The sequence below is a fragment of the Aethalodelphis obliquidens genome, unplaced genomic scaffold (assembly GCF_003676395.1).
Source record: "Aethalodelphis obliquidens isolate GAN/ISIS:26980383/991018 unplaced genomic scaffold, ASM367639v1 scaffold1, whole genome shotgun sequence".
Lineage (NCBI taxonomy): Eukaryota > Metazoa > Chordata > Mammalia > Artiodactyla > Delphinidae > Aethalodelphis > Aethalodelphis obliquidens.
Window position 1 is genome coordinate 47,686,338 of NW_020837945.1, and position 27,450 is coordinate 47,713,787.

Genomic DNA, 27,450 nt, shown 5'->3' on the forward strand with positions numbered 1-27,450 from the left:
AAAAAAAAAAAAAAAAAAAAAAAAAAAAAAAAGATTTTTGGTGGAATAGAATTCTGGGTTGACAGTTTTCTTTTTTTCCTCAGAAGTTTGAAAGATGTTATTATTCAGTTATCTTCTAGCCTCTTTTTCTACCCCCGATATGAAGTTAGTGATAATTAGTATTGTTCTTCTGCATGCAATTCATGTTTTTCTCTACCTGCCTTCAAGGTCTTTTCATAATCTTTAGTTCTCACTATTTTGACTCTTATATTCCTAGATATGGTTTTCTTTGTATTTGTCCTGCTTTGTGTTTCTTGAATCTGTAAAATTTAAGTCTTTCACTGTATTTGGGAAACTTGGGGGCATTATTTTGTTAAATATTTTTCTGTCCCATTCTCTTCTTATGGGACTCCAGTTTTGATACTGTTCACCAAACCAGGTCACCAAGGCTCTGTTTTTTATTTTTGTTTTTCAATGATTTATCTCTGTCTTCTTCAGATTGGGCATTTTCCATTGACCCATCTTCAGATTCACTGAGTCTTTCTTCTGTAATCTCCACTGTCCTGTAAATCAATCCAGTGAAATTTTTAAAAAATTCAGATGTTGAATTTTTCAGTTCTAAAATTTTCATTTCATTCTTTTTCATAGCTTTTATTCCCTACTGTATTTTCTGTTCATTTATGCATTAAGAGCTTATTTTTCTTTACTCTCTTGAGCTTAGTTTCAATAGCTGCTTTAAAGTCTTTGATAATTATCACATCTGGGTCTTACTGGGGTCTGCTCCATTGCTGCTTTTTCTTTAAGACTTTGGGTAATATCTTTGTGTATCTAGTAATTAGGATTGTATATTGGATTATATGTTGTTGAGATTCTAACTTCTATTACATTCCCCTGAAAAGTGTTTAATTTTTTATTTTAGCAAGTAGTTAATTTGGGCATACTCAAACACCAAACTCTTTTTCCTTTGTGAGGTGGGTAGCAACTTCAGCTGCTCTGTTCTACTGTAAAGTTGTTTAGCTTTAGCTGGGCTGCTTGGAGTTTGCCCCACACATCTTTAGTTCATTGGTTAGTCAAAGATTTGGACAGATTTTATATGTAAAATTTAGGGCTGTTCTTTGGCTTTCTCCTTTTCAGCAGCATTTCCCCCTCACTTTCCACCTGCCATGAAACTCTATTCTCTGGTTCCTCAGCTGGTATGATTGTGCGTAGTTGTCACCACCACTCCTAGCAACAGCTGGGGCCTTGCCTCCAACTAAAAGCTGTAAACAAATGGGAAGCTCACACAGCACTAGTCCCTTCTTCCAAGTGTTGACTTCTCTTCTGTTTCTGCCTGATTTTGATTATTCTCAAGTGCTTTTAAGTAGTTGTGTTTTTTATTTTGTCCAGAGTTCATAGTTATCTGTGAGAAAGCTGGTCTGATAGGAGCCACTCTGCCATTAGTGGAAGAGGACCCAGCATTGAGCTATGTTTCTTTTTTTTTTAAGTTAAGTATATTTCTTTTTAATTAATTAATTAATTAATTTTTTGGCTGTGTTGGGTCTTCGTTGCCGTGCAGTCTTTCTCTAGTTGCGGAGCGTGGGGTTTACTCTTTGTTGTGTTGTGCAGGCTTCTCATCGTAATGGCTCCTCTTGTTGCGGAGCACGGGCTCTAGGTGTGTGCATTTCAGTAGTTGTGGCGATTGAACTTATATTGTCACAGTCTCAATATAAGGGGGTGCTCAGTAGTTGTGGTGCATGGGCTTAGTTGCTCTGCGGCATCTGGGATCTTCCTGGACCAGGGCTCAAACCCGTGTCCTCTGCATTGGCAGGTGGCTTCTTAACCACTGAGCCACCAGGGTAGTCCCAGCATTGAGCTATTAACCCAACTCTTTAAAGTGCTTGTTTTCAGAATTGAGTTTTCCAGGCCATGAATATGATATATATCTCTCTCCATTTACTTAGGCTTTCTTTAATTTCTCTCAAAGTTTTTTAATAGTTTTTTGGGTATAGTCTTGTATATCATTTACTAGATTTGTTCCTAATTGGTATTTCTTGATGCCCTTTCATTTTGTGTTTCTTGCTAGTGTACAGAAGTAGAACTAATTTTTAAAATATTGACCTTGTATATAGTACCCTTGCGTAAACTTATTCATTCTAATAATTCATCTGTATATTTCCTTTGACATTTCTTAGGTATACAAATATATCATCTGAGAATAATGGCTTTTAATTTTTTCTTTCTAATCTTTATCCTTTTTATTCCTTTCCTTTGCCTTGTTGCTTTGGTTAGGACCTCTGGTACAGTGTTGAATAGCAGGTGTACTTACCTTGTTCTTGATCTCAATAGGAGAAGGGTTTTAATGTTTCACCATTAAATATGATGTTTCCTTAGATTTTTTTTTTGCAGATATTCTTTATCAGATTAAGGAGGTTCCCTTCCTAGAAGAGTTTTTCTGTTCCGTTTTTTAAATAAGAATGGATGGAGAAGTTTACCAAATGCTCATTATGCACCTCTTAGGATGATCATATGACTTTTCCCCTTTATTTTGTTCATGTGGTAAATCACATTGATTGGTTTTTTAATGTTAAATCACATTGGCTTTCCTTGAATAAATCCAATTTGGAAGTGATGTGTTTCTTTTTAATATATTGCTGCATTGGGTTTGCAAATTTTACCTATTTGTGATTGCTCACCCACTCTCCACCTCTTCTGCCAATGTATCAGTTTGATTCTGATTCTGAGAAGTCTTCATTTAGCATTTATATTGAGTAAAAAAGCTGCACATTAATTGCTTTCCATAAGAAATCTAGATGTTGATTTGCACACCACTAAGGAAACAAGGGTCTAAGACCTACAGCATCATTTTTCCAGTTCCCTGTGTTAGAAATTATTTTGATATGATGTCAGTCAGCTTGTGGGGTGGGTTGTGGGCAGATTGGGGGTGCTGTTTGTACAGTTGATCTTAGAACACCCCCATTGCTGGCCATGGAAAGATGTTTGTTATTATTGTCATGAACCCTGCAGAAAAGAGGTAACCGAATCCATTATTTGTGATGCAGCTCCATCTGTTTGACATTGATGTTCCTGGGAAAATCACATTTCAAGAATCTAAAACGTTGAGTCCTGGTGATAGTTTCTCCACATTTGATACTCGTACGTACCAGATAAATTCACCTCTTTTAGCAGTCCCTGTAGAAAAGGATCAGGTAGTCCTATGTTTTTCACTTCTCTCCCTTCCCAACCTCTTTACAAAACCTGACTGAAAGGCCAGAAGTGAGAAGGGCAGAGAATGGTCAGAGATCTAGAAAGGGGGGGCTGGATGGAGAACTGAGGGTTTGACATGGTTTTGCTCTTCCATTTGGTCACAGCCTTTTATTAGTATGATAGCTTCCGGCCTGTACCCATTAGGCCACGATTGAACACCTCCCACTTATATAAGAAGCATTCAGTTAGAACGAGTTTCTCATCTCTGCTTTGCTGTTGTAAATGATGTCTTCACGAGGTGAGGTCCAGGCAGGAATAAGCTTATACATTTTCTCCATCCATGGGCCCTGCATGAATGTATTCCCGTCAGTGTTTTGTGATCATTAGATCTTGGAGGCTTTCCCCTGCTGCACCATGAGGGAGGAGCTTAACTTTTTGTTTGTATATTTTCTGTTTGGAAAACAGCTTACTGCAGAGTGGGCCTGGGCATCTGCTACGACATCCGCTTTGCAGAGCTGGCACAAATCTATGCACAGAGAGGTAAGGCAGCACTACAGTTATGTTGTGTGAATGCTTGGAGGTTTAATTTGGGCTGGTCTTTGTGGATAGAGGGAACCCTTGGTCAGAAAACCTGGAGGAGAGGTCTTAATTTCTCTACCTCCATATGAATTCTCAGACTTCTCCTGCATATGGACAGTATGGTTTTTTGGGGGTTGTAATTTAACACGCCACATAGCTGAGGGAGGAGCCATACTCCTAAACTAAACCTCTGCTCTACCCTTTGAGCCCTTCCTGCTACTGTGTTTGGAAAGAGTCACTCGGGGCCCAGTAGAAATGGTCTGCGTGCACATGGCTTTCACCACTTACTAGTCCTAGATGTTGGGTAGTTGAAATGTAGTCAGTGACATTTTGGTCCAGAGGAGCATGCTACCATCCTGGAGAAGCACCAAGTCAGATCAGAAGATTTGGGTTCTGGTTCCAACTCTTCCCCTTAATTGGCACAATACTTTGGGTAAATTACTTAATCTCTGGAAAAATATGCATCTCCACAGGAACAGTGTGAAGATTAAGGAGAGAGGACTTACAGAATTCCTCATATGGTACTCAACAAATATTAGCATACGTACTAGACTGCCAAAGATACTCTGATTCCAATTTATCTGTTGGTGAAAGTGAAGTGGGTGCAAATGGTTTGACTCCCTGCTCAGCAGAAGGTGGAGGCACAAGGGCTCTGGGTTGGCAGTCTCAGTTGAGTCTTAGCAATAAGTAGTAGAGCCCTACTCTGCCCCTCGTTTCAATTGACAAGCATCACAAAACATGGTCCTTGGCCATGGGAGCTGACCACATGATGCTGAGAGGAATTCGAATGACAGGTTCTCCACTTTTTTAAAGCAAAGTCACATGTTGTGGTTTTGGTTGTCAATACCACTTTTCTTGTGTGTATGTGTTTTGTGTGTGTGTGTCTAGAGGAATTTAGAGCCATACTTAATGCTGCTGACCCTGTCTGACTTGGCTGAATCTTTTTATGCTTGGGGAAGTTTGAGTTTGGTCCCTGCTGGGTAAGGAATAGAGGGAGGGGCTCGTGTGGTTGGGTGTCTACGTGCATCTGCTCTTTGGCCTTTCTCTCCCCAAGGCTGCCAGCTGTTGGTATATCCTGCAGCTTTTAATTTGACCACCGGACCAGCCCACTGGGAGTTGCTTCAGCGAGGCCGGTAAGAAAGCATCTCAAGCACACCTTCAGGAGTCTCAGTGTTTCTTTGTGGGAACATTTCCAGTTTGGTGGAAGCACCAACCTTCCCCGTAAGGAATGCTGCCTCTGACTCAGAATGCCCTGGCATCCAAATGCAGTTGAAAAAGGTGACTCTTTTCATCTTGCAGCCCAAAAGGAGGGCTTCTAGTGTAGGGCACCTTCTCCTCAGAAGCCACAGCACCAGTCTCATGGATTTTGGGGACTGTGATTTTTGAATTTTGAAGAGCATTCACTGCATCAGGTGGGCAGCAATTTCATTCTTCTGTGTTCAGGCATGGATTGGTGTCTCTGATACAGTTGCCAGCAACTTTTACAGAGAATTGGAGACCCACGGAATGTATGTGTCCGAAGCCAAGGAAAAGGCAGGGGTTATTTTAGCCTGACAGCCCTAGGGAGAGACTTGTGGTCTGCACTCTGTGGACCCTGTGCTGCTCAGACTGGGTGTTTATCCTACTCCATCCTCCATAGTGTCCTGTTAGTCTTGGCACTCTGCTAAGAAACTCATCAGTTCTCGCTCTTCTAACTTCTAAGTCCTGAGCGTTGCACAGCTATGTTGTGCGTGTCACAGTTGCTGTTTCCCTGGTCCCCTGAGGCTGAGGAGTGGTGAAGGGAAGATGGCAGAGGTGCGTGTAACATGGAAGGGGAAAGGAGTGTGACTGTGTAAAGTGTTCTGCAAAACAAATGCTGGTCAGAGATGAGTTTTTTTCATTAAAAGATTTTTAAAGTGAGGTGTTACATACTTACAGAAAAGTGTACTAGTTTTAAGTTTACAGGTTAGTGAGTTTTTACATACGTATTCACCTATGACCAAGATCAACATCTTGAACATTTCTAGTGCCTTGCAGTGCTCCCTTTTGCTCCTTCCCAGTCAGTACTCTCTTCTCTCCGCCCAGGGGTAGCCACTAGCTCATGTCTGGAGATGATGGTAATTTTTATTGGAAGGGGATGTAGAAGTGTTTGGCTGGTTGCGTGATGGAAGGCGGGGTAGGGGTACGTGATACCCATGAGTATTAATAAACGCTGCCTTGTTGAAAGGAAGAAAAGCTTGGGAGAGACTGGGATGGTCTGGCATGAATCTGCTGATTGAGCCCAGAGGGCTCTGGGTCAGGTGGCTTTGGTGCACCCGGGCTGCCACCCGAAATTCTTGCCTAATTTGAGACAATGGGGCTGCCACATTGGCGTGGAAGGGCCCTGCAGCCCTGCAAGGTGTGTTGTCCCAGAGCAAGGCCAGTCCATTCTCTCTGGCCACCTTGACTGCATTAACCAGAGAAGCTCTGCTCTTTACTGTTACAGGTTGGCTCAGGCCGGGGTTTCTCGGCTTTGGCAGCACTGACATCTTGGGCTGGATGACTCTTTGGTGTAGGGGCTGCCCTGTGCATTGCAGGGTGTTTAGCAGCACCCCTGGCCTCTACCCACTAGATGCCAATAGCAGTCCTTTAGTCGTGACAGTCAAAAATGTCTCCGGACACTGGCACATGTCCCCTGGTGGGCAGAATTGCTCGAGAACTGGCTTATGCAATAAGATCTTTTTTGAAGAGAGGGTTCTGTGGCTTTGGATGTTTCTTCCACATCTGAGCCAGCCTGTCCTATCCTAGTTTTTGAAATAAGGATCTGTACACTTAGGATAAAAAGTCACAGATCTATGTAATCACTGTATAATTTACCTCTTTTCTGTCCATTAACTACAGCGCTGTTGATAATCAGGTGTACGTGGCCACGGCATCTCCTGCCCGGGATGACAAAGCCTCCTATGTTGCCTGGGGACACAGCACCGTTGTGAGTCCTTGGTGAGTTGGCTACACAGGGACAGGCTCACGAGGAGCTCGGGAGATGGCACTTGGGCAAGTGGGTTGTCTGATTCCTGCCTGGTCCCGCCCCTCCCTCCACCCCCATCTCCCCACATGCCTGCCAGGTCTCCAGGTCTCTCAGTGAGAGAAGCTTCCACTTGAAAACCATGTGAGAGAGAAACGGTCCTGCTCTCCTGACTGAGTGCTTGGCCTCAGCCCTCTTCTGAGTTTCTAAGTGACTTTTAATGTCAACCAAACTTGGAAACAAGGCAGCAGTCACGGGTGGGTTGTTTTAGTAAAAGAGGCTCCCAAACTCTTGGCTTTTGGTTAAAATTTAGACTGGGTCAATGGTCCTAGGGCAGGAATGAGTTGCAGGTTGAGGATTTGCTCCCTGCATAATGATTAGAGGAGAGTGGAGGATGGGATGAATTAAGGGGAGCTGTGAACTTGTCCTCTGTGAGAGGGAAAAGCATTTTATTACTTAGCGAAACCAGCATGGAAGTCTGCCCAGATACATATACATATGTTAATAGACATATCTTACTGGCATTTGTATAGTTTACATAGTACTTTCACACACATAATCTCAGTGTGAACTCTCAGGGACTTATCTTTATTTAGCCCAGTTTATAGACGGTAGACTTGAAGTTTACAGGATAAAGTGGCTAGAACTGGTGTTTGGATCCAAGACTTTTGAATTCAGAACTGAGATTTATTCCATACTACTTCTCATATGTCTGTATGATTACAGACACATAAGCACACACACACAGATATGCATTTCTACAATTTCAGGATAAATAAACCAGTAACAAGGCTGCAAAGGCTTAAATGTCACTGTGGGGTTCCTAAAGTTTCTCTCTGCTGACTTTACAGGACCCACAGATTAAAGTGTGTGGTGGGGAAGGCCTTGGAAGATGTGACCAGCGAGAGAGTCCCAGTGAGCCTCTTGCACGCTAGGATTTGGGAGGCATTGAAAGACTGGAAGGATTGAGTTGGCTTCAGAATTAAACTTGACTCAAGTTCCTCTGCAGATGTTAGTGATTAGCTTCCTGACCTTTTGGGCAGCTCTGCTCCCCAGCTGGTTCTCCTAATGAACTCTGTTACTGATCAAGCTGGCTGCTCTGACACAAAGTAGTTGTATAAGATTTACCTTTATTTCTTCCTTTTTAGAATCCCCCCCGTTCGGTTTGGGAGCCCTCTGGCTTATATCAGCGTTGGTATACGCGCCTGGGGTTAACATAGAGATCTTTGAATGCCAGGGCAAATGGGAAAGAAATAGAAGAGACTAGAAAAGGATTCAGTTAAATGGCATTAATGATGGTGTTTGTAGCTCATTGTGCCAAAAATTTGTGGCCATCTGGTAGATGGAACCAATTATTATGTCAGATTGTTTGTTGTATCAGATTACTTTGTTTTGTGCTTTGGAGAAATTTCATTTCACAGATACGTTTCTGAAGCTGTTTTGGGCCAAGAGCCTCAGCACGGGAAAGAGTTTTCCAAATCAGCTTTTCCTCAGATTTATGGAGTGTTGCTGTTCCCAGTGTGGGGTTCCTGCCAGGGCATGGTTCTACCATTTCTACCCAGGCCCCATAGGTTGAAACCTTTCCCTCAAACCCTGAAAGCCATTAACATAGGGATCCAGGGATCACAGGCATGAAACCAGAGATCCAGGCAGATCTGGGCCCTGCCCAGGCCTAGTCTCACCATCCGCATGGTTGGGTAGCAGCCTTGGGAGGTGTGAAGAAACAGAGCCAGACTCCCCTTGTAAAGGGGTCTTGAATGTACTCACGAGGAGACAGATGGAGCTTCCTGTTGGTTATAGGTGTCTCTATTCCCAGATGTTTACATCCGTCGACAGAAATAATAAATAATCTATAATAGGAATAGAAAAGAGTTTTATTCAAGCCAAACTGAGGGCTGTAGCCTTTGAGACAGCCTCTCACATAGCTCTGAGGAACTATTCTGAAGAAGCATGGTTTGCGGCACAGTTTTATATCTTGTCAGAACAAGGAATGTCAAACACAACAGGTGTACATTCTTTCAAGATTTCAAAAAAAAAAAAGATCAGCATGTATACAGCAAGTGGTATGGCCTTGGTGCTTGGGAAGGGAGCCTTATATAGAAAGAGTATTAGCATTGATGTCTCAGGAAGGGAGGCATTTATTTCCATCTTCGGAACGAACATTCTTTCCTTCTCGACAGTGCACCCTTTTCTTTAATAGTTAAAGCAGATGTACAATGTATGTGTGATAGGCCACAAGGCAGGCTGTTCCAGTTAGCATAAAGTTTAAGTTAAATGATGTATAAGCCAGAATGACTTCCCCATACCTCATTATGTGAAAATTTCTTCCATCACATCTTAGAATAATTACCATTCCCTAGCAGTTTGTGGGTTACAAAATACACTCCATAATTTTCTCACCAAGTCCTCACAGAGCTCATATTTCCACTTTATGGATTAGGAAATGGAGATTCCAGATGACTTGCCACAAGGCCACACAGCTACTTCAATGGTAGAACAGGAATTTATGCCCCTACCTTCTTGTTTTAAATCTCAGATTCCTTCCCCTTTAGCCTGTGAGATGGGGAGGAAAAACAGAGAGACCCTGAATATCAGCAAACATCAGAGAATCCACTCATTCTTCCCCTGAATCTTTTTCAGGGGGGAGGTCCTCGTCAAAGCTGGCACTGAAGAAATGATCGTGTATTCAGACATAGGTAAGATTAGCTCTGGCACAGTTTAGGTCTCTGGTGTCCCCATTCTCTGAGGCCAGATTCCATAGCTGTGAAACCCTGTCACCTGGAGGGGCTCCTTTATGCCCCACCCTCCTCATTTATCCTTGGTTCTCTGGCCAAGCCCTGGGGCTGTATCTCAGCCTGAGTTTTCTTGGTTTGGTTTGAAATGACTACAGGGGCATTGCCAGGCTGTCTGTGCCTCCAGACAAGGCCTGTGAGCAAATTACTTGCTGAGGCTCTGGTTGTTTTCATAGCGTTTGGGGAAGAAATTCCCGTCGGGCGGTAAGGAATTACATCTTACTAATAGTGCACTTTTCTGTTTTTGCAGACCTGAAGAAGTTGGCTGAAATACGCCAGCAAATCCCCATTTTTAGCCAGAAGCGCTCAGACCTCTATGCAGTGGAGGCGAAAAAGCCCTAATGTTTATGTTTCCAACGTGTCATGAAACAGGAAGATATGTTTCTACAACATAATCAACTCCCTTCTGAATTCTTTAATGGAGATTCTTTTTTGTTTTTTTTTAATTTCAGCCTTTTCCCTTCCTGGATAGGGAAGCTCTCTGTTGAGATGGTGGAGCATCAACTGATGCTGGTATTCTCCACACCATATTAAATAGTCAAAAAGGACTCAGGCTGACATAGACGAGCAGAAGGCAAGGGGATGGCTGTAAGTCTTCCATATTCAAGTTATCTCAAAGCAATTAGTAAAAGTATCAGATCTTGGTATCCTTAATGGTTGATTGACCAGATATGAATATATCTGTGTCATGAACTTCTTATCTGATTGTTGGAGTTGGAATCCATTACGTAGAAAACTTGTTCTCTGAGCAGTACCTTAAAGTTACATTTTTGGTCTGTGAGTAGCTATGGAAAGCAAGGTGATGGATCCTTGGTGTTGGCTAGAGGAGATGGCAGCACCTTTCCTAGCAGCCTTTGGGCTCTTCAAATTCAGGAAGGCGCTAACTATTTAAGACCCCCTTAGTTTTAGGGGAAACATTGTTTCAATAATGAGCCCCCTGGGAGAATGGCAGTAGCATAATTTGGTCAAGGTAACTAAAGTGTGAGTCTCTGCAAAAGATTTTCTTGATAGGGGTGAGTGTCTCTTTTTCTTTTCTCCCTAGTAACACTTATAGCTTGATAAAGGTAAGTTTTTAGCCCGGTGGTTTTCAGAATCCTTTTACATAATTAAAAATTAAGAATTCCATTGAGGTTTATGTATGTTATAGCTAGTGGTGGGTTGGTAAATGTTTAATGACCAGCTGTCTGAGAAGAAGTCGATTTTGTAGTAGCATTTGCCAATTTCCATGGTGTACTTACTGCCAAATTCAAGCTATCAGTGTAACACCTCTAAACACAGAGCTGGGAATAGATGTGCTCGATTGGCTCTTGTGAGCTGGTGCAATTCTACTCTAGCACACCACTGTTTACATATATATAGATGTTTGCCATACTGGAAAATAAAATTTAAAACAAAAGAATACACGAACACGCATCCCATTATCTATAAGAATGATGACATTATCATGTGCAGTTTAACCAGCACTGTATACGCAGAAGTGTTGTACAGTGAAAAAGGCAAATGACTTTTTAAAAATAAGTGTATAATTTGGCAAAATTTGACATGTATATACATGAAACCACTTCAATCAAGATAATGAATATACCCACCACCCCTAAAAGCTTCTTTGTGCTCTTTTATAATCTCTCTGGCTACTCCTCACATCCTCAGGCAAACACTGATCAGCTTTGTCACTACAGATCAGTTTGAATTTTCCAAAATTACCCAAAAGTGGAATCATACTATAGTTTTTTGTGTCTTCTTTCACTCACCATAATTATTTGGAGATTCATCCGTGTGTGTGCTTCAGTAATTCATTCCTTTTTTATTGAGTTAGTAGTCCATTGTATGGATGTACTGGAATTTATCCATTTACCTGTTGATAGACATTTGAATTGTTTCCAGTTTTGGGCTATTACAAATAAAGCTGCTAGCTACATTTTGTACATGTTGTTCATTTCTCTTGAGTAATGTCCAGGAGTGGAATGGTGGAGTCTTGCATGTATTTCACTGCCAGTGCCATTTTACTTAGCAGTCTGTCAGAGTCCTAGGTGCTCCACATCCTCATCAGCACTTGGTATGATAAGCTTTTAAAATTTTAACGATTTTAATATGCATGTAATGTTATTTCATTATAGCTTTTTATTTTTTTTGGCGGAACGTGGGCCTCTCACTGTTGTGGCCTCTCCCGTTGCGGAGCACAGGCTCCGGACGCGCAGGCTCAGCGGCCATGGCTCATGGGCCCAGCTGCTCTGCGGCATGTAGGATCTTCCCAGACCGGGACACGAACCCGTGTCCCCTGCATCGGCAGGTGGACTCTCAACCACTGCGCCACCAGGGAAGCCCTCATTATAGCTTTAATTTGTATTTTCCTAATGACTAAGTATGCTGAAGCATCTTTTCACGTGCTCCTTTGCTGTCTGTATATCCTCTTTGGTGAAGTGTCTTTGTGTATCTTTTTCCCCTATTTTTATGGGGTTATTTATCCTCTTATTGATTAGTAAGCGGTCTTTATATATTCTAGATAAAAGTTCTTTGTTAGGTTTTAATTTTTACAAATATATTCTCTAAGTTTGAGGGAAAAAAGTCTTCATTTTCTTTTTTTTTTTTCCTGGTACGCGGGCCTCTCACTGTTGTGGCCTCTCCCGTTGTGGAGCCCAGGCTCCGGACGCGCAGGCTCAGCGGCCATGGCTCACGGGCCCAGCCGCTCCACGGCATGTGGGATCTTCCCGGACCGGGGCACGAACCCGTGTCCCCTACATCGGCAGGCGGACTCTCAACCACTGCACCACCAGGGAAGCCCAGTCTTCATTTTCTTAAACGTATTATTTAAAAAGTAAAAGTTTTAAATTTTCATGAAGGCCAATTAATTGCTTTTTTTAAATACAGTTTGTCATGAATTTAGGTCTATGACCCATTTTATTTTATTTTTTAATTTTTATTTTATATTGGAGTATAGTTGATTTACAATGTTGTGTTAGTTTCAGGTGTACAGCAAAGTGATTCAGTTATACATATACATACATATAACTATTCTTTTTCAGATTCTTTTCCCACATAGATTACAGAGTATTGAGTAGAGTTCCTTGTGCTAAATAGTAGGTCCTTGTTGATTGTCTTTTATATATGGCAGTGTGTATATGTTAATCCCAACTTCCTAATTTATCCCCCCCCCCACCTTTCCCTTTTGGTAACCATAAGTTTGTCTTCTGTGAGTCTGTTTCTGTTTTGTAAGTTCATTTGTATCATGTTTTTTAGATTCCACATATAAGTGATATCATATGATATTTGTCTTTGGCTGACTTAACTTAGTATGATAATCTCTAGGTCCATCCACGTTGCTGCAAATGCCATTAATTACTTCATTCTTTTTTATGGCTAATATTGCATTGTGTATATTTACTACATCTTTATCCATTCATCTGTCCATAAACGTTTAGGTTGCTTCCATGTCTTGGCTGTTCTAAGTAGTGCTGCAGTGAACATTGGGGTACGTATCTTTTCAGAGTATGGTTTCTTCCAGATAGATGCCTAAGGATTGTGATTGCTCGATCATTATGGTAGCTCTATTTTTAGTTTTTTAAGGAACCTCCATACTGTTCTCATAGTGGCTGTACCAATTTACATTCCCACCAACAGTGTAGGAGGGTTCCCTTTTCTCCACACCCTCTCCAGCATTTATTATTTGTAAACTTTTTAAAAACTATATTATTTTATTAATCTTTTTTAACATCTTTATTGGAATATAATTGATTTACAATGTTGTTAGTTTCTGCTTTATAACAAAGTGAATCAGCTATATGTATACATATATCCCCATATCCCCTCCCTCTTGAGCCTCCCTATCCCACCCCTCTAGGTGGTCACAAAGCACCGAGCTGATCTCCCTGTGCTATACAGCCACTTCCCACTAGCTATCGATTTTACATTTGGTAGTGTATATATGTCAGTGCTACTCTCTTACAAACTTTTTGATGATGGCCATTCTGACCCACGTGAGGTGACAACTCATTGTAGTTTTGATTTGCATTTCCCTAATAATTAGCAGTGTTGAGCATCTTTTCATGTGCTTTTTGGCCATGTGTATGTCTTTGGAAAAATGTCTGTTCAGGTCTTCTTATGTTTTAATTGAGTTGTTTGGTTTTTGTATGTTTTTTGTTTGTTTGTTTTTCTGGTTCGCGGGCCTCTCACTGTTGTGGCCTCTCCCATTGTGGAGCACAGGCTCCGGACTTGCAGGCTCAGCGGCCATGGCTCATGGGCCTAGCCGCTTCACGGCATGTGGGATCTTCCCAGACCGGGGCACGAACCCGTGTCCCCTGCATCAGCAGGCGGACTCTCAACCACTGCGCCACCAGGGAAGCCCCTGTATGTTTTTTGATATTGAGTTATATGAGGTCTTTATATACTTTGCAGATTAATCCCTTGTTGGTTGCATTGTTTGCAAATATTTTCTCCCATTCTGTGAGTTGTCTTTTCGTTTTGTTTATGGTTTCCTTTGCTGTGCAAAAGGTTTTAAGTTTAATTAGGTCCCATTTGTTTATTTTTGTTTTTATTTTCATTACTCTAGGAGGTAGATTCAAAAAAATATTGCTGTGACTTATGTCAAAGAGTGTTCTGCCTACATTTTCCTCTAAGAGTTTTATAGTATTTGGTCTTACATTTAGGCCTTTAACCCATTTTGAGTTTATTTTTGTTTATAGTGTTGGAGAATGTTCTAATTTCATTCTTTTACATGTGGCTTTCCAGTTTTCCCAGCACCACTTATTGAAGACTGTCTTTTCTCCATTGTATATTCTTGCCTACTTTGTCATGGAATAATTGACCATAGGTGCATGGGTTTATTTCTGGGCTTTCTCTCCTGTTCCATTGATCTGTGTATTTCTGTTTCTGTGCCAGTAATATACTGTTTTGATTACTGTAGCTTTGTAGAATAGCCTGAGGTCAGAGAGCCTGAGTCCTCCAGCTCCATTTTTCTTTCTCAAGATTGCTTTGGCTGTTCAGGGTATGACCCATTTTGAATTGGTAATTGTTTGTATATGGTGTGAGGTAAGAGTCAAGATTTTTTTTTTTTTTTTGCTTATAGCTATCCAGTCGTTCCACTGAATTGCCTTGGCATCTTTATTAAAATGAATTGGCCATATGTATCTTGATCTATTTCTGGACTCGTCTCTTGTTTTTCATTAATCTGTTTATCTTTACACCAGTAACTTACTATGTTGATTACTGTAACTTTATTTTTTCTTTTTCTTCTTTTAAATGGTTTGGCTCTTCTTTAAAAATTTATTTTATTTATTTTGGGCTGCGCTGGGTCTTCGCTGCTGTGCGTGGGCCTTTCTCTAGTTGTGGTGCATGGGCTTCTCACTGTGGCGGCCCCTCCCGCTGCAGAGCACTGGCTCCAGGCACATGGGCCCCAGTAGTTGTGGCTCGCGGGCCCAGTTGCTCCACAGTATGTGGGATCTTCCCGGACCAGGGCCCAAACCTGTGTACCCTGCACTGGCAGGGGGACTCTCAACAACTGTGCCACCAGGAAAGCCCTGTAAATTTATAGTAAGTCTTTAAGTCAGATAGTATTAGTCCTCCAACTTATTTTTCAAAATGGTTTAAACTAAGTCCTTTGTATTTCCATACAAACTTCAGAATCAGGTTGTAAATTTCCCCAGAAAAAAAGCCTGTCAGGGTTTTCACTGGGATTGCATTGAATCTATAGAACAGTTTGGTGGAAAGTTGAAGTCTTATCCATACTGAATCACTGACTCAGGAACATGAGATATCTCAATTATTTAGGCCTTCCTTAATTTCTCTCAGCAGCGTTTGTTAGTTCCAGTATAAAGGTAATGCAAAACTTTTGTCCATTTTATCCCTGAAGACTGCAATTGTTTTGATGCTGCAGTATTGTTTTGGAAACATTTCTAGTTTTTCATTGCTAGTGTATAAAATATAATTTATTTCTGTATATGGTCTTTTATCCTGAAACCTTGCTAAATTCACTCTAGCAGCTTTTTATATGTGTATTCCATATGATTTTTCACATAGATGATCATGTCTGCAAATACAGTTAACAAAATAAGCTTCTTCCTTTCCAATCTGGTTCTTTTATTAACTTATTTATTTATTCTGGCCTATGGCACTGGCTAGAACCTCTAGTACAGTTCTGAATAGACTAGTGAGTGAACATATTTGTGTTGGTCCTGATCTTACAAGAAAGCACTTAAGTCTTTCAAAGATGCCTTCAATGAGGTTGGGGAAATTCCCTTCTATTCCTAGTGTGCTGAGAGTTTTTATCTGGAAAGGATGTTGGATTTTTTTTCCAGATGTCTTTTCTGCCTTATTGAGACAAACTTATCTTTTTTCTTCTTTAGTCTATGTTTATATATTGTGAATTATACTGATTTTGGAATGATAAACCAAACTTACATTCCTGGGATAAATTTTACTTGACCATAATATATTAAGTTTCTTTTAAAATATATTGCTTGGGCTTCCCTGGTGGCACAGTGGTTAAGAATCCACCTGCCGATGCAGGGGACACGGGTTCAAGCCCTGATCTGGGAAGATCCCACATGCCACGGAGCAACTGGGCCTGTGCGCTACAGCTACTGAGCCTGCACTCTGAAGCCCACGTGCCACAACTACTGAAGCCCGTGTGCCTAGAGCCCATGCTCCGCAACAGGGGAAGCCACCTGAATGAGAAGCCTGTGCACTGCAACGAGGAGTGGCCCCTGCTCGCTGCAACTAAAGCAGCAACGAAGACCCAACGCAGCCAAAAATAAATAAATTTTTAAAAAAAACCCCAAACCCTCTGCTTTGTTTAAAAAAATAAATAAATTGCTGGGTTTGATTTGCTTACATTTTAAGAATTTTCTTTCCTTGTAATACCTGTGTCTAGTTTAGGAATCAGGGTCTGCTGGCCTCAGAATGACTTAGGATGTATTTCTTTCTCTTCAATGGACTGAGAACTATGTGGTAATTTGTATCTTGTCTCTTAATTTTGATTATTCTGGTCATTTATCAATTTTGTTGATCTTTCAATAGAACCAGCTTTCGGTCCTATTATCTGTTTTTCAGATTTGATTTTGCTTATTTCTGCTCTTATTTTCTTTCTTCTGTTTACTTTGGGTTTCATTTGCTCTTATTTTTCTAGTTTCTTAAACTGGGTGCTTAGGGTCATTGAAGACCTTTCCTCCTTTCTTATAAAGTTGTTTAATGCTACAAATTTCCCTCTAAGTATTGCTTTAGTTGCATCCCCAGTCTTTGATGTATTTTCATTTTCATGTAGTTTAAAATATTGTCTTATTTTCCTTTTAACATTGTCTTTATCCAAGGGTTATTATTTATGTTAATTTCAGAATATTTGGGGATTTTCGAAATCTGTTATTTATAATTTGATTCCATCGTGGCCAGATAACACACCTGTATAATTTGAATACTTTTAAATTTGTTTAATGAGATATTTTATGGCCCAGAATATGCTCTTAGTAAATGTTCTATGTGCAGTTGAAAAGAATGTGTATTCTGCTGTTATGGGTGGAGTGTTCTGTAAATATCAATTAAGTCATATTGGGTGATAGTGTTTTTAAGTGTTCTATATCTGTAGTCATTTTCTAATTTTTCTATCAGTTATTAGAGGGGTGTTGATATCTGAGTATAATTATGGATTTGTCTGTTTCTCATTACAGTTCTCTCATTTTTTGCTTCAGGTATGTTGAAGCTCTCTTATTAGTGCATATTTAGGGCTGCTGTGTCATCTTGATGAACTGGCCCTTTTTTCATTATGAAATAACACTTTATCTATTATTTTTGCTCTAAAGGGACTCTGTCTGATAATGCCAGTCCAATAATGCCAGTCCAACTTTCTTTTGATTAGTATTATCACAATACATCTTTTTCCTCAGTTCTTTTAATTTTAACTTACTTGTGTCTTCATATTTAAAGTGGGTTTCTTTTAGGTACCACACAGGTGGATCATACATTTTTTTTATGGTTTGGTAATCTCTGCCTTTTAATTGGGGTTTTTTGACCATTTATATTTAATGTGATTATTGATATGGTTGCATTTAAATCTACCATTTTAAAATTTTGTATTTATCTTATTCTTTGTTCCCTTTTTCCTTTTCTTCTTCTTGGATTAACTGAATATCATTCTTTGATTCACTTTGTCTCCTCTGTTGGATTATAAATGATAATTCTTTGTGGTGTTATTTTAATTGTTCCTTTAGGGTTTGTAGTTAGTATGCATCCTTAACATGTCAGTCTACCTTCAAGTTGTCTAACACTTGATATGTATGGATCTTACAGCAGTATACTTAATTTCACTCCTTTTTTATTGTCATATTTTGTACTTCAACATATATATAAACCCCACAACACATTGCTGATTTTGTTTTAAACAGCCAGTAATCTTCTAAAGAGATTTTAAAAGTAGGTAGGTGTCTTTTATGTTTACCAACACATTATCATCTCTAGTACTCTTCATTAGAGTAGATCCATTTTCCTTCTGCTTGAGGGACATCCTTTTACATTTCTGGTACTGTAGATCTGCTGGTGATTAATTCTTTCAGCTTTTGTATGTCTGAAAAAAGTTTTATTTTGCTTTCATTTTAAAAAATATATTTTTATTGATTATAAAATTCTAGGCTCACCTTTTTTTTTTTCCTTTGAATAATTATTTTGCTCTAATGTCTTCTGGCTTACTTTCTCAGAGGTGAAGTGTACTGTCATTTGTACCTGTTGTTCCTCTTGTAATGTCTTTTTTTCTCTTTCTGCTCTTAAGATTTTTCTCATCACTGATTTTACAAAATTTGATTATAGGATGTGCTTTAGTGTAGTTTTCTTCATGTGTCTTATGCTTGGGGTTCTGTGAGAGTCTTGCATCCTTGGGTTTAAGTTCTCATCAAATTTAGAACATTATCAGCTACTGTTTCTTAAAAGTTTAGGTTTCTGGGCAAATGTTCTGCTCCACTGGCACTAGTTTTAAGTCTTTTATGCTGCTCCTTAAGCACTGCTGTATAGGTTTTGGTGGTGAATGGGTTTGATAAAGCCAGGTGATGGAAAGGGAAAAGATGTGTTCTGTGATGTCTGCACTCACCAAATATATTGCCAGGGTGGCAGGCTTAATATGGGCTTTTCTCCTTTATGCCTTATGAACACCTTTGTGTCAAGAGTTTCTTGTCAAATTATTATCTTCATTCAGGTCTATTTCATCTTGAGTGAAGACTGGAGGGTAATTAAAAATATAGCTGTTGAAGAGACTTCACTTTAGGAAAAAAAAACGGTCTTGTTAAAATCAGGAAGTAAAAAATTAAGCCCCAGATCTACAAATTACTAAAAACACATACATACAAGGACATTACCTCTTGTTCAATGATTACTTGGTAGCTGGTTCATAATTCACCAAATGAATAAGAATCTGGAAGAATGGAGCATGGTGGTAAAGGTGCAGTTTGTGATCCTAGCTTTTCTTGAAATGTTTTAAACCCTATAAATGTATTTCTTTGTGTGCAACTATTCTAACTACTCTTGTGTCTGTAGGATCATTCTGAAAGTTTCTCCCTCAAAACAAAAACCATGCCATCCTGTAAAAAACTTTTCTTTTCACCCAGTTTCTTAAAGGAGTCATTTCTACTCACCAGTTAATTCTTGTTTTTCAGTTACTTTACAGACTCTTTTAGACAGATTCTCCCCTCATCATTCTAGTTACACTTCTCTGGCAAAGACTACTAATGATCTATTTGCAGACCTGTCCATTTGGCTTCTTGAAATGCAAGACCATCAATGTGACCTTGGTCTTAGGTCTTACTATCTCTCTGACCACTTTTTCATTGCCAACTTTGTCCCTTAGATGTTGATGTTTCCCAGTTTTTAGTTCTTTTTGTCCTGATGTAATCTCATCTACATGCATGGTCTTAAGTATATGCTGATAATCCTCACACAGGTAGTTCCACTATTGGTGTCTCCTAACCAGTTTAAAGAAAACAGCTTCATCTTGCTGGAATCTAACTTGGATGGCTTATTTTCAGCTCAGACTCATAATGTCCCTTAACTTAGTTTTTGTGTGTGTTGTTTTGTGATGTCCCCATCTTCTAGAAAGCTCCTTACCTAAATCCTATTACTCAAGGCCTAGCAGAATTTATTACTGTCATGTATTTCCATACCACAGTGTGTATAACTTCATGGCACTGAAACTCATCCTAGTTTTGGAGCTCCTTGAGCCACCCAATGAATATGTGCTCAGTAAATGCTGAGTTGCAGTGAATTCATTCCTACAGTTTGTACTTGTACATGTGCCAGTTTTCTGGTTAAATAACTTCTGTATATTCTGGAATGGTTCCCTTACCCTAAGGGATTCTTATCTGGGGAGATCTAGGACATGGTATAGCTTCATGTAATTTAGAGCTGGATGGGAACTTCATTTACTTAAGATCGCACAGCCAGTGGAAAGCTGTGTTAGTTAGAACAAAGGTCAGCTGATCCTCAGACCAATAAGACTTTTCTCTGCACTATGCTGTGGTCCAAAATAGACACTGTGATCTTCTAAACTCAAGAAAGATTAAGCTCGAGATGAATTAGTAAGAGCTAAGAACATGTAGAGATGGGTAGTCCATTCTCCATAGGTCTCTCTAGTTTCTGCATGTCTTGCAAATAGAGGCACTGATAGCTTTTATTCCAGACTGGTATTTCAAAGATGTTTGTATAAAGTGAACAGCTTTAGAAGACAGATGGTCTCTTTACTAACCAGTACAATAAAAATGTTTCCCTCTGATGCAAAAGTTAGGCAGGTTTGTGTGTGGCCAGCTCATTAAGATTTGGGTTTCCTAAACTCAGAGTTCCTCAGCTGTGATACAAACCCACTCCATGTGCAGCCTCCACCTAGATTACTCCAGGTTACCTCCATGGGATGTGGGGTGCAAAGCAAACATGAAGCTCATGTTGCTTACCGTGCTCTAAGTAATTAAATCCATTGTCTCTGACCCAGGATCTCACATCTTCTGCTAGCCTTCATGAAACTGTTGTTTGAGGAAGGGTAAAATCTTAGACCCTTCAGTGTTCTTGTAGATATTCTGAGAAATAAAATTGGGTAAAATTTGCTTAATATAGCAGTTCACTGAAATTTAGACTATGGGTCATCTGTGCAGAGAATCCCACCTGCTCTATCTGGTCCCCCCTTGCTTTAAACTTTCCAGCCCCCAAAATGGTGTCCAGGAGTCTGTTTCAGTCATGGTCTTCCTCCTCTCTATTTGCTCTAGAAGCCCTGTCTGCCAAACCCTCTCATGGCCTCTAGGACAGCACTTGCAGAGTCATGGTATATTCCAGTGCTAGAAAAAATGCTGGAGAAATTGAACCACGTGTCTCTGGGCTCTAACGGTAGCTGTCATGTTGGCCCGCAGCCTCCTCCCACCTTGAACTTCCTCCCCTCCTTTGGTTAGCACCATTCCTGTCCCAGTGATCAGCAGGCTCTTTAATCCCTTCTAGCATGTAGGCCATCTAGAAGAGTCTAATATTAGCTCTCAACCCCCAACAGAATTTATGCACCGTCTGCTTGAAATAAACCAGACTGTAGTTTTCATACTGCCTAATTTTAAGAGTTTCAAAACACCTGGAAAGAGCATCTTACTTCTGATGTTTCTTCTAGGTATCAGCAGAGGCATCTCAACATTTTTACCTCATGAAGAGCAGGCTTTTGGCCTGGTGATTATACCATGCTCATATGTATTTTACATCACAAATGCTCCAGCTCTTGACTAAACCTCCACTCTGGGCCTAAAACACCTTTGGCCAAAACTTAAGTGCATGTGAAGTCATGCTGAACTCCGCGATACTCAAAATAATTCCTTTAAACTGTAAGCTGTGTTGTATACAATAACCGAAGGAGTATTAGTTTCCTGTGGCTGTTGTAACAAACCGCCACGTATTTAGTGGCTAACACAACAGGAACTCACTCTCATAGTTCTGAAGGCCAGAAGTCCGAAGTCAGTTTCACTGGGCCGAAATCAAGGTGTCAGCAGGGCCGAGCTCTGCTCTAGGGCAGAATCCATTTCTTGCCTTTCCAGCTTCTGGTGGCTGCCAGCATTCCTTGGCTTGCGGCCACATCACTCTGATCTCTGCCTGTTGTCGCACTGTCTTCTCTTCTCCTGAAATCTCCCTTTTACAAGGACATTTGTAATTATAGTTGGGGTCTACCTAGATAACCCAGGATATTTTCCCCATCTCAAGATTCTTAACTGAATAACACCTGCAAAGTCCATTTTTGCCACATAAATAGGTAACATTCACAGGTTCCAGGGATCAAGATTTGGATATCTTTTGGAGGACCATTATTCATTCTATTGCAGTGTGTTAAGGCTTATAAATAGATCAAGTTAAAATTCTTGTCACTTTGTTTGCCAATCAGTTTTGCAGAGAACTAAAGGTAGGCTTGATTAATTATTACCCCTCCCATCACCACTCCCATATTATTTCTTTATAAATACAAAGACCATACAACCCAACTTACCCAGGACAGTCTTGAGTAATTATTACTTTATGCTCAAAAATTTCTTGGGTAAATTATATAGTCTTCCTGTTTATAAACAGCCTTAAGAAGATGACAATTAGTTGAGCTCTCCTGGGAAAAAGGACTATTTAAACTACCATTTGAGTCTCCACAGGGCAGAAAGTTCTATCTGAATTGTGTTTTTAAGCCAAAGCTGCTTACTATTGCTTTGAGATCTATTCCCTATTCGTACCACAATACTCAACGGTGGTAGATATTTTCAGGTATCCTCTCTTAAAGGCTCCAAGTGGTTGAAAACTGATCAAAACTCACTGGTGAAACCAGTTTTGAGTATAAACTTAGTCACAGGCCTCAGGTCTGATTAGTAACCTTCCAGGCTGTTGTCCAAGTATGGGTAAGGTATAGGTAGGAATAAAGTAAATGGCTCTACTAGCAGTTCTTAGAGCTTTGCTTCACCAGGAGGAAGGATGGGGAAACTCCATCTTTAATACCTAAAACTTATTGTGCTTCAGATACTAACGTGTCCAGTATGTCCCTTTTTTCAAAGTTAGTTTGAGCCCACAAAGAGAATGATAATGCATTTACCCAATACTATGGTAAATGAATACCTCTCTTTCTATTTAAAGAATAGATTGAAAAGCTTGAATGTAATATTTATTTGGTGAATTTACACGTGAGATCATTTACAATAGAAAAGACACAGACAGATGCAGCTTTCAGTGCAGTTTCAAATATTTTTCAGAACAGGCAATAGTCCATGAGGATGTGGAATGTTAGTATTGAATGGTACATGCTTCAGTTTCCTTGGTGTGTTTTCTACTGAACCCCAAGGGATAGGAAGCGAGAAGAGAGAAGAAAATATCAGTGTTAATGTAAATACAGCCATGCAAATAAAAACTTCTTTTTAAAGTCAGAGGTTATTCAGAGATACAGAACATTTCTGTATTCGGGGCTTATAGTAGGTGCATAATTTAAAAACTAAAATGCAGAGCTCTCAAACATTCCATTATCCAAACCATCTTAAATTATGTTAACTGCCCCCCACCAATTATTGCCCCTTCAATGTTTTCCAGACTCTGACTTTGGAAGGGAGTCATTTCTAGTAGCTTCTAAAAAGACAGCATTTTGACAAAACCTTTTGGTTTCAATAGGATAAAGCACCCTTTTAAAGAGGGGTAAAATGCTCATTTACTCCCAACAATGTAAACTCTAATTAGATTCCATTTCCAGAAAAGTACAACTGAAGGCTTGCTCTTTTTATTATACTCAGACTTAAGTAAACCTCTCCCCACCCTGAATATCTCAAAACAAGAGACTCTTTAAGAACACCTCTCCACCCCCACCAGAAAAATCCAGCATATAAGCAAAAGGATGATCTATAAAAGTAACAATTGGAAAAAACACAAAGTGATTTCTAAGTAAGAGGGTGAGGTAAAGGTAAAATGAACAAAACAAAACAAAAATCTGCTGTCAGAAACCTTAGTGTAGTGTGGACACGGTCAGTCAGCCAGGCCTTAGAGACCAAGGTTAGTTCAAAACTAAAATGCACTCCACGTGTCCTCAGCATCTTTGAAAATACTGGCTCAAAATCCCTTAAGTACATGTAGCCATAGTTAAGAAGCATTAAACTTGCTACTTCAGGAAATACTATGCTTCTGGATCTACGACTTTCATCCTTTTTTTTTTTCCTTTTTCTTTTTTTTTTTTTTTTTTGTGGTACACGGGCCTCTCACTGTTGGGGCCTCTCCCGTTGCGGAGCACAGGCTCCGGACGCGCAGGCTCAGCGGCCATGGCTCACGGGCACAGCCGCTCCGCGGCATGTGGGATCTTCCCAGACGGGGGCACGAACCCGCGTCTCCTGCATCGGCAGGCGGACTCTCAACCACTGTGCCACCAGGGAAGCCCGACTTCCATCCTTTTTGAACTGTTAGGCCACATTTTCTTCACTAGAAATTTTAAGCTAATTAACTACTTATCACACTTAGTCTTTACATACACAACCAACCTGCATTTTCTTTAAAAAGTACACTGTTAAATAGTAATACCTATTGTAGAAAATAGCCATGGGCAATTATAAATACATTTTCATTTCATCTTACCTCTTGCCTGGTCTGCTGTCCCATTAATTCTCAGTCTTCTAGCACATATATCAATTAGAATATCTTGCTTCTGCATAATTTACTCTATGAAAACCAGCTGCTGTAGATTTTAAGAACGATGTACATTATCCATTATAGTTGAAGGGGGTCAAAGGTTTAAGCGTCGCCACTGCATCTAATGTTCTGCAGAATCAGAGGCATTGTGCATGCTAACAGTGGTTAAAAGGGTCTCCATTTTGCTGTCGTAAAAACGAAATCCCCACTTAAGCTGTTTCCTTCAAAAAAAAAAATTAACTAAAAGGGATTAATCAAATCTAAAAGAATCTTATTTTACAGCACTTACTATGTTAATTTAAAAACCAACATGCTGTAAAACTGCAAAATACTCATATATTATACACACACACACGCACGCACACACAAAGACAAGATCATCCAGAACACAGTCACCCTCCCACCCCCCTCAAAAAAAAAAGTCAGATCAACAAATCAAAATTTTTATTTGCATGGCCAATTATCATTTGTACTCTTTGCAACTTCATTTTAATATCCCTTTAACAGGTTCTAAGCTTTTGTTGCACAGGGCATAAAAGCTGCAACACTGCAAACTTTCTTCAACAGGCACTCCCACAACACCTAAAAATGAAACAGATGTAACAAATGACAACAGCACAGACAGAAATACTAAGCTCCACCATTCAACGTAGTTCACGACAGTGTCTTTAGGGTTCAGTTGAAGAGGGGGTAAACTCCTAAAAAGAGGGTCATTTTCCGTCCCCCGTATTTTATAATGTCGGTGGTTTTAATCCATATTTCTTTGCAACTTCTGTCTGGGCATGGGCAGCATCACAGAGTGAGTATAGATGAGCCATCTCCATTTCTGATTTGGCCAGGTTTATAGCTTTGTTGAACATGTCAATGGCTTTCTCCATGTTTCCTCTAAAACAACAACAATTTTAAATGTTTCAGATTCAACAAGCACTTCACAGAATGCAATGAAGTTTATAAGTGAAGCTACGTGGAGCCTGACCTTTAAGTTTCAACTATGATTCTAATAAAATGCTTCTTTATAACAAAATAATGCCTAGCATATAGAAAACACTCAATGAATGTTAGCTACTATTACAAATACTATATGCTTATATTATGCTACTTGTGGTCTTTGTTTGTGGTCTTTGTTTACAGATAAGAACAGTGAGACTAGAGAAACTAAATGACTTATTTAAAATCATAATCATATCTGGTTCCTAAATTCTGCTTGTTTCTACTCCACCATGAGGCTCCTTTAGAAAGCAGTGACATAGCCTCAGAGAACATTACAGGTATTCAGGGGCCTTACCTTCACAGATCTGTGTGAGCCCTACCAGCATATCCCTTACCCAACACTCTACTCCATACACACAGGTCTCCCTGAGTTCACTCATGCTCATAATGCTCAGATTATTTACTGCTTCTCTGCCTGATTCTAGCCAAATCCTCACCTTTCTAAGGCCCAGTTCAAATACAATATCCTCATGAAAAATACTCTCCCCTTCCCACGCTAGAGGAATTGGCCGCTCCCTCCCCACTGTTCCCATGATTCTATTGTCATTCTATGCACAGTCAGATGAATATATATTGATATTTGTTTACACCACAGTCTTACCAGATCCTTACGGGACACCTTTCAATTCCTAGAACCTAGTACAATGCTTGGTAGCTAGTATCCATTTTTTGAATAAATGGATGAATATGCTTGGTCAAAAAATATATAATTTATCTCTTACAGTCTAACTGTGATCAGGCTCTATATACTTGCCAAGAACCAAGAGCTATTTTAAGGTAACTTATACTTATACATAGTACTGGCTATGTATATATGCATACATGCATGTAATCTTAAAATAAATACTGTATTAAGTCCCCACTATATATATGCCAGTTAGAGTCTAAGAAGTACAATGTACCTCTGGGGAGACTGTACTCAATCTCCTACTACATATATTGATACAGTACATAACAGACTTAATTAAAAAGAAAATAACTTTGAGAGTTCATGTTCAGATATTAGGTAGACAGCAGATTTGCTAAATCCTAGGATAAACAGCAATTTCATTCATTCACATTCACTTATCTATTTGTAAAGCAGGATTCAGAATGGATTTCTTAAAGTACAATTAACACACAAACAAAATTCATCAAACCCCATAAATCAGGGGTCCTTAACCCAGGCTCTAGGAACAACTTATCTGCAAAGAGTTTTTGTATGTGCATTATTTTAGGAAAAAGCCACAGCTTTGCTCAAAAGATTAAGAACTATTACCCCATCATATTCTAGTATGAGAATATTTTATACACATTAACAAACTGGCGATTAAGAAATAATTTAATATTTATATGCAACTGTCAGTATAGATGGATAAAAAGAATCACAAAAATTTTCATCAGCCTATATATATTCTGCCTACTCTGGAGCAGAAAGACAGAGGACCCCAGAAGTGACTGCATGACAGGTTATTAAGACGACAACTACTAATTCCTGACAAGCAATGGTGGCAAGATCTGTTACTTTCGGCATCAGTGAAATATGGGCTCATGTCCTCTTTGTACGTGCTTACCATGTAACCTTGTTATTTTAACCAGTCTGGGCATCAGTTTCTACACTCTTCAATTAAATGGAGGATCATATAACCTCAGCCTTTATAAAGACTGGGGTAAAAATCAATTGAAATAATATTTGGAAAGCTCCTAGAGTTCAGTACCTGGCCTAGAGTAGATACTCAAATGGACGGCAATGCCAGTATCAAGATGGTACATTACACTAAATTCTATGGCATAAAGAGTTATCACCTATTAATGGTGGATCTCAAGTGCAACTCTGGATAAACATTTACAGAAAACAAGAAGTTACATGAAAGAATTCCAAAAGTTCTTATCCAACTCCCTGATTTTAAAGAAAACTCGGGGGGCTCAGAGGTGATGGTACAATTTGCCTAGCCCCTTGGCTGTAGCAGGATCTAAGTCTTCGGGCAACGTGGCTGCCAATCCTTATGCTACACTGCACTGCCTAAGTACGCTGCAGATGTTTTCCCTCCAAGAGAAATAATACAGGTGAAAGGAGGAAAAAACACAACAGGTATTGGAGACAGATCAAGTTTCCCTTTCTAATGTATATGCCTGACTTAAACAACTTTTAAGTGTGACTTTTAAACAGGAAAAATAATTAAACAAGGCAAATCAAAGTTGTATAGTTTGAAGGGAATATTGCCTCAAAAGGCACAACATGTTAAGACTTAAAAATTTAATGATTATTGACAATAACCTGTCTATAATGAGAAGAATGAAAAGATAAATATGGAGATGCCCTAACTTTCCTAAGGACAGACT

The 27,450-nt window shown here is 39.7% G+C and overlaps 2 protein-coding genes and 2 long non-coding RNA genes across 5 annotated transcripts in view; 2 read left to right on the forward strand and 2 right to left on the reverse strand.

Annotated features, from left to right (window-relative positions):
* NIT2 (nitrilase family member 2) overlaps positions 1-10,895 on the forward strand; it is a 21,573-nt gene extending 10,678 nt beyond the window's left edge. The window contains exons 5-10 of the mRNA XM_027103365.1: positions 3,018-3,111; positions 3,628-3,702; positions 4,796-4,874; positions 6,601-6,699; positions 9,365-9,420; positions 9,767-10,895. Coding sequence (XP_026959166.1) covers positions 3,018-3,111; positions 3,628-3,702; positions 4,796-4,874; positions 6,601-6,699; positions 9,365-9,420; positions 9,767-9,858 — 495 coding nt within the window. The 3' untranslated portion in view covers positions 9,859-10,895. The remainder of the gene's footprint in view (positions 1-3,017; positions 3,112-3,627; positions 3,703-4,795; positions 4,875-6,600; positions 6,700-9,364; positions 9,421-9,766) is intronic.
* A 2,057-nt stretch (positions 10,896-12,952) lies between these two features.
* Positions 12,953-27,401, forward strand: LOC113618972 (uncharacterized). Its single transcript, XR_003432223.1, has 2 exons — positions 12,953-12,985; positions 25,054-27,401. It is a non-coding gene; the product is annotated as an uncharacterized LOC113618972 (long non-coding RNA).
* LOC113618969 (uncharacterized) lies at positions 17,841-21,906 on the reverse strand. Its single transcript, XR_003432222.1, has 3 exons — positions 21,432-21,906; positions 20,430-20,552; positions 17,841-18,901 (listed from the first exon to the last, which is right to left on the reverse strand). It is a non-coding gene; the product is annotated as an uncharacterized LOC113618969 (long non-coding RNA).
* TOMM70 (translocase of outer mitochondrial membrane 70) overlaps positions 24,568-27,450 on the reverse strand; it is a 45,347-nt gene continuing 42,464 nt past the window's right edge. For both annotated transcript variants that reach the window (XM_027103379.1, XM_027103388.1), the window contains exon 12: positions 24,568-25,023. In XM_027103379.1, coding sequence (XP_026959180.1) covers positions 24,870-25,023 — 154 coding nt within the window. In that variant the 3' untranslated portion in view covers positions 24,568-24,869. The remainder of the gene's footprint in view (positions 25,024-27,450) is intronic.